We start from the raw sequence: 7,530 nt of genomic DNA, 5'->3' as shown, positions 1-7,530 counted from the left end.
GTATGAAGTTTAGAACCAGAACTTTGGTTCAAGGCTGTCTCTAACATGAGAGCACAAATGAAATGCCCAGTGTGCCCACATACTTGATGCCCCTATATAGACATTTTCTTTGAAAGTATGTCTCTCCTTTCACTTTTTTCCCCACCCATTAGGAACTACTGAGAAAAAAAAAAATCAACTTTAAAAATGACAAGTGGAAAAAAAACCCATTAAATGAATTCATCACTCTTTAATTAAAACCTTCTCCAGAAAGTCATATGTTTACTGGTTTTTAAACATCTGTCCCTGTAAAAGGCTCATGAGATATTTTCCTTTTGACCTTGATGGTGGAAGGCTAATATAGATTCACATCATATTATATAAATTGCTTCCCAGCACCTGAGCCATTCCTGCTTGGCTCCAGTAAATGACACCAGATCCTCCTTTTACAAACTTTAACAAGTCAGTTTGTTTTATAATCATGCACAGAATTAAGAGAACTCATTTCAACATCTTTATTTTCTCAACAGTTTTATTGCCTTTAAGAAAATTTTTGTAAAATATAAATACAAAGGCAGGGGAATTTACTTACAAAGTTAAAACACAGATCTCAAACAAACACACAATTCAGAAAATTTTAGTTTATGTACAGTTTCAAGCAACTTCAACATATGTTAGTTTTTCAATATTTTACAAGGTACAGAAAAAATAGTTCAAAGTCTTCTTTAAATAAAGAGCATAAAATGTTTAAACATATATAAACAATCCGGTTTGATGTGTGAAAACTAAATTTCACAGCTTTTAAATTAGGATATAAAAGTTCATATAATTAGTTGGTGTGTATGGATATGGTTTTAATTTATATTACAAGCTATTGAATTATATTCAACAACACTTACCTGGCCAAAGCAGGTAATTATGTAAACAAAAAACAAAAATTAATATCATGAAGTGCCTTACCAAATTCTATCTCCCAAACAAGCCACATGACTTTGATCACATCACCTATAAAAGTATGTTCTGGAAATCAGTGCTTTGTATGAAACAAAGTCAATGTGTGGGTGTGTTATTTTTTTAAATGTGTTCCAAGTAAAAACAAATGTATCCCAAAGCCTGTGTGCATTTAAAGAAATATTATATAACAATTTTGTAAAAACTGATTAAAGTTCTTAAAAAAAATGTTCCAAAGTCCATCAAACTGGAATTCAAATCTCTTATATAAAGGAAAGATACTTTAATATTTAATAGTGTCCTTTCTTTACAGAAACAATTGCATTTTTAACACATATACATAAAGAATTAACTTTATATTGTACTGTACATTAAATGGCCTGGTAGTTCACCAATGGATATCAGAGAGATCATCATCATCCGGATGCAACCATTCAAGTGAGGATCCAAGTAAAGTCTGAAGTTCACTTGTAAACTCTACCAATTCCAAGAGTTCCTTGCTTTCTGGATTAAAAGCTTCAAGGTCCTTAGCACAAGAAAACAATGGACTCAAAGACGTCTGTTTGTAAAACTCTGCCTCGGTGATAGTGACAACTTCCACGCTAGGGAAGTTGCAATGAAATATGCGGGATGACATTTTCAGCCTCTTTACTACGTCCGACAGCAATAGCCAGTTTCGTGGTCTGCAGAACAAAACACAAAGAGCTTAAATAATTGACAAAATTATAAATCATCCCAATTATGCAAGCAGAGGCATTACATTGCGTGTCAAATCCTGCTCACCATACTCCTGCAAAAAGTATCACTGGCATCAAGGAGACTAGCTGTGGGATTAGAATTTGGCAGTGTCCAGATGCATGCAGATATACCTATACGCAAAAAAGTAACCCATGGCTTTTTGGGTGACAGCCTGGTCTTATGATATATCGACTTAAGTCCTGATCCTATGAATTGGAGGTACATCGTTTTTACACAGGTAAATAGTATTGACCAATACTCTGACCCCTACTGACACGTGTAAATGTTTACATGATGAAGCCTTGGTTTTTGTTCAGTAATCAAGAGTTAGCTTACATTTAAGTAATTAGGACCTTGGGCAGCTATGACTTCTAAAGAAGCAGTTCATGGGAAACAACAGATTTTTCAGATTTAATTTAAACACTTTTTATTCAATTTTTATCAAACAGGCATTACTTAATCACTGTAGGGAAAAAAAAAACCCAAACACCCTAGTCTTACTTGGCTTATACACTCTGTGGAGAAACACTTTGTAGTTTTAAGTTATGCAACTGTGGCAAACTATGAACAGTTGTTTACCGAGTTAATTCATACTTAAGAGATACTTCTACGCAAACTAAAACAGTCCAGGTCTCTGGTTGTGACTAACAGTGTTCCAGTATTTGTACACAACCAACAAACCAGAAGGTTTTTCTTGATGTGTTTGATCTATTTTGGGATTGTCAAGATACTTTTTTGGGTGGTGGGAGGGCATTTGATATCTTGGGTTTAAACAATAATTCACTCTTTTCTGGGATGTAAACCAGCTTTCTATGTTAGTAGCATTTGCAAAAGCACTTTATACTGCATCAAATACAAGTTACCGTCAGCAGAATGTTGGGAATTAGATTTCTTTGGTACTCTCACACTTTTGGGACTCCACCCTAGAGAGGTGATATATCAGCTTTCTTCCTCACCATGTTGCACAGTAGCACACTGGGTATGAATAATTGTGCGGCAATTCAAAGTAGAGTTTGAACTGTGCTATTCTAAAAGCATTCAGCCACTGACTCCTTCTACCCCAAATAGATTATTACATTGTTATATCAGTTCTTACCCCTGAGAGAGAGACACTTGGATGTTGTAACATGGCAAGAGAGGCCCATCTGAAAATTCAAATTCAAAGACATCACTAAAGCCATCTTCATCCTCATCACTTGGGCCAGGGGGATTTGCCAGGATGTCAAATCCAGATTCATCTTTTGGATCTAGTTAAAAAAAAAGTTCCAAATCAGCATAAGGAGGATATTTACTTTACCTTCCTGTAACTGAAGTAAATAAAAACTAGACACTTCCCTTCAAAACTTACTCTGCCATAAAACAATAACCCCCACCCATGCTAAATAATGTTTTGAAACTCCTTCACATACAAAAAATAAAAGATAACATTTGCTCACCACACACAGAGCTGCCACAGAAATCCCAGTACAAACCAGGGTCGTCAACACTTCGACCTTGCAGGTCAGTTAGATACTCTAGAGAGGGGAACAACAACAAAAACATACTAATCAGAATGGAAAGCTATGAGATACACTGCCTTCTAAGCTAACCAGAGTCCCAAAATAAATACTTCACACCACCCATATAAAATCCATAATGTATTATTGAGGCACATACTATGAAGAATACCATTCTTGTGAATATTCCTGGAATATACTTTCCTCGTCTCCCCCAAACCCTTGAGGTTTCCTTCTACCAACTCCAAAAACCATCAACAAAAACCAATCCTTTGCAGTGACAGATTTTGATTAATAGATTCCTGAGTTTTGAGCTGCAGTGTCTTAGTTTTCTGAGAAAGGTAATCTTAAGACTTGAAAAAGTACATTAAACTTTTCTTCCTCAACAATTCTCAGAGATAAGGAATTTAGGAGGTAAGTAGCAGACATAGGAAGATGGCAAAGGCTTTCACATTACGATTTCACTGCCCAGAGGCTGTATTTAATTTATTATGTATAGCCTTAATTTAGGGTGGGGAGAGGGGCAGAATTTCCAGTGAATAAACATTAATTTAAGACTCCAATAAGGTCCTAAAGCAGCTAATGATTCTGCAAACAGTATAATTTTGTACGTATACACAAGCATTTATACTGGTTAATTATAAATAATAAAAGGATAGGATATTTTTAAGTTGTAAGCCAAAGAAATGACAAAATGATTTTCAGTTGTGCTTACCTGAAAATAAACAGGGAAAGTGAACTTAATAGTTCCACATTCCCCCTTATTTACATAGTCAACTCCTTTGTATCACAGATTTTTTTTAAAATAAAGTGGTAGGTTGATCTTTTTAAAAAGAGAAAACTAAGGGAGGAAATTAACTGAATAGCTGTAACTAATTATTAAAAAAATTACCAAATGTTAGTCATATTAGTTTCAAGCAAAATTTTATGTACCAATAGAAACTACACTGAGCAATGTCCAATCAGCTAGTCTCCAGTAATAAAATGAGATGGCAGAATATCCTATATCATGCCAGAAATTCCACACAGTATATAAAACGACAGTATCCAGACACACGTTTCTACCACTGTTTTCTTGGCAAGCAAAATATAAAGTCACTTAAGTGTGTTCTCGTAACTGATATTTACATTGAACAATAAAACATTGGTTGTTTAGATCCTGAGATGCAGAGGCAGGAAATGTCACATTACATTGACAACAGCAGAGTATAGAGTTTCTCACCTGTTAGAAATGTTTCCATCAGTTCACTGTGTGTCATTTTCACAATAGTTCTACCTGAGTACGTAGCAAGTGTTGGATCAGCGCCATAAGAAAGTAACAGGCGTACAATTTCTAAGTGATCATTTTCTACTGCATCATGGATAGGCCTAGAAAAACAATGTGTTAGTGTTAACTTTTTTTTTTTTTTTTTTTTTTAGAAACAGTGGACTAAATTTATCTCATTACTCCAGTGTAAATAAGAAGCGATCTCCATTTGGGATTATATATGGTACAAAAATGCTTAATATATATACACAAGACAAATTAAAAAACAAACATGGAACTATCAAGAGATCTACCAGTGACTACCTTACAGTTTGTTTGTCCATCATTGTTTCATCTTTTTCCCAAATTTTGTCTGTCTGTTCAGAGAAAAAGCAATTTGGGACAGGCACTTTTACTATATGCCTGTATATTGGCTAGCACCTCTGAGATGCTATTGTAATAAATGCGCTGATATTATGGAGTACAAAATTCGAACAAATTTGTTCATCACTTCAATATACCTCCCTATAGGCAAAGCACAAAAGCATTCCAAATTTTAGCCAATTTAACTTAATTATATAGGTTGTAGGGGACATATCTACCCAGAGAATAACCAAAAGTGAAAGTTACCCAAAGGGTCTAAATTATGTACATGGGAGCCATTTGTGAAAACTTGCCATAAATATGGCACAATATAGGTATTTAAGTGGTGGTCTATATATTTACAACATGATTCATAAAATCAACTTGCAGACACTATTCATACAAAAACAGTAAAGTTCAAGTTAGACATTTTACAGCGACACTAAGAATGAGAAAAATAAGAAATATCCTTTGAGCCTACAGAAGCAGTAATTATACTATGCATGCATATAATTTTAAATTAACCCCCTCCAAAATGTAATTAATTTCTGTCTTTAAAGAATACTGAGCACATGTAAGTGGAGTTATTTGAAAGTCAACAAATTACACTATAGCATCTAATGAGAAATATGTATTAAAATCCTGTCTTTTAGAAGGAAGTGAGATAGGAAGATAGGTGGATCCAGAAGAGGTGTTTACATTCAGCAGACTATAAAGCAGAGTAAATTCACTTTCTCCAAAAAGAGTCCCTTTACACTAAACTTCCACTTTTAAATTCCAGGAGCATTGCTACCATTAAATATAACACATAAGGGAACTTAATTTGACATTCGGTATTTCCAGACACAAGGAAAGGAAAGTACTGTTTACAGTTAGGATTACATACAACTACAGGAGGCTCCCAACTTGCGACCACCCAAGTTTCAACCTCCCGCACTTACAAGCATTTTTGTCAGTGCGGAAAGGGCCGAAAACCCCCGACTTACGTCCTCAGCCTACATTTACGACGGCGCATGGCACCAATCGTAAATGAGGGTTCAAGTTACAACACCCCGGACACCAATTGCTTCGCTAGTTGGGGACCTCCTGTATTACTTCCCTGAAAAACTTTCAGAAGATTATGGTTATTAAAAAGGGGAAACCAGGAAAACCAGAAGACACCCTTAACTCTGACTCTGCATCCCAACCTGCTGTGCATTCCTCACTTGTAATTGATGGTGAAATTCCCTCCATTCAGAGAGCTGACAAAAGTGTTGAGGGCCATTTAAGCCTCAAAACAGGACCTAACAGACTCTGGTGCTAGCTTTCTACACAAGGGTAAAATCCTTCCTTAATTAATATAAGTCATTTCATGGTGCAGTTTCTAGGTAACTTCAGGAGAGGACACTGATATATCATAATGGTGTAACATTAGAAGAGCTAGAAAAGGAAAATACAGTGGTGTCTTCCAGCAACTGCATAGTATGTCTGATGAATGAGGTTGATTGTTTTGACAGTTTCAATATCCCAATGTGCGCTTTTTATTCTACATGCTATGCAGTTCTTACACTGCCTTCATCACCATAGCATTCAAGTACCTTTCAGAAGCACATGACACTATGAGACTAATGTAGCTCGTGTGATTCAGTCTCTCCAGACAAAAAACTGTGTTAATGTAGTATCTTGTTTTTATAAATTTTACAGACACTATGCTGTGTGCTTATTCTAGACAAGCAAGTTGAAGATGTGCACCTTGTAGCTGGAATACAAGTAGGTGAAGTTTGAGGTGGTTCTTGGTTGCTGTGGAAGCTTATCCCAGCAGTTTTAGATAGGCCACTGCGAAAATTCAGTCTCTCCTATGTTCATTTATATCTCTTTTCAATTGACAGCTAGATTTTGCCAAAAGAATTGGGTACCCTGGTCCTCCTATGACAGTGGTTCTCAAGCTTTTGTACTGGTGACCCCTTTGAGAAAGCAAGCCTCTGCGTGCAATCCCCTCCCCCCCCAAATTAAAATACTTTTTTATATATTTAAAACCATTAAAAATGTTGGAGGCAAAGCAGGGTTTGGGATAGAAGATGACAAGCTCTTGACCCCTATGTAGTAACCTCATTGACCCTCTGAGGAGTCTGGGTCGCCAGTTTGAGAACACTTGCTTTATAAGATCTTTTAGATATCCTGGCCCTAAACCAATGAGTGCCTTGAAAATTAGGATTAAGACCTTTAAATTGACATGGGATTCTGTGTCGGATCACAGATTTTTTTTAAAGCCAGAAAGGACCACTGTGATGATCAACTCTGATCTCTTGCATAACACAGTCCATAACACATCACCCAGCAATTCCTGCTTGAAGCTGGTAGCATAGTGAGCACAGAACCAATTTGATTTGCTGGTGTTGGGTCCATGCGAGGTAGGTTAAAATGCAGGTTTTTTTGGTAAACATGTAACCGCTGAACTTTTTAGTGGTTGCATGTTTACATGCAGAGGGAGAGGGGCAGGCAGGTCCCACCTCCCTCACTGCAGCAGTGGGGGAAGGAACGGGGGACGGAGAGAAATTGCATGTAATCATGAAGGTTAATCCATGAGCCCAAGCTCATTAGTTACCCATTTAAACATGCACACTAACACATCTCTAGTTCATGCAGCTAAGGAGGTGCACGTGATGTTGGTATATAGGAGAAGAAGAAATTTTGGAGTTTATTTCTTCTACACTACTCTGGCATGACATAATTCTCTACAGTAAGCGCAAATCTTGTCTGTGCTGGAGATAGCTTTCG

General features: G+C 36.4%; 1 protein-coding gene across 12 annotated transcripts in view; it reads right to left on the bottom strand.

The window, feature by feature from the left end:
- Window positions 1-479: 479 nt before the first annotated feature.
- Window positions 480-7,530, bottom strand: part of BCOR (BCL6 corepressor) — a 107,236-nt gene continuing 100,185 nt past the window's right edge. For all 12 annotated transcript variants that reach the window (XM_006133942.5, XM_014578961.4, XM_075913237.2 and 9 more), the window contains 4 exons: window positions 4,387-4,532; window positions 3,105-3,182; window positions 2,765-2,915; window positions 480-1,613 (listed from right to left, as the gene is read on the bottom strand). In XM_006133942.5, the coding sequence (XP_006134004.1) occupies window positions 1,319-1,613; window positions 2,765-2,915; window positions 3,105-3,182; window positions 4,387-4,532 (670 nt within the window). In that variant the 3' untranslated portion in view covers window positions 480-1,318. The remainder of the gene's footprint in view (window positions 1,614-2,764; window positions 2,916-3,104; window positions 3,183-4,386; window positions 4,533-7,530) is intronic.

Source organism: Pelodiscus sinensis, chromosome 1 (assembly GCF_052426305.1).
Source record: "Pelodiscus sinensis isolate ZL-2025 chromosome 1, ASM5242630v1, whole genome shotgun sequence".
NCBI classification, from domain to species: Eukaryota; Metazoa; Chordata; order Testudines; family Trionychidae; genus Pelodiscus; species Pelodiscus sinensis.
Note: the sequence above shows the minus strand (reverse complement) of the source record. Positions and strands in the feature narration are given on the sequence as shown.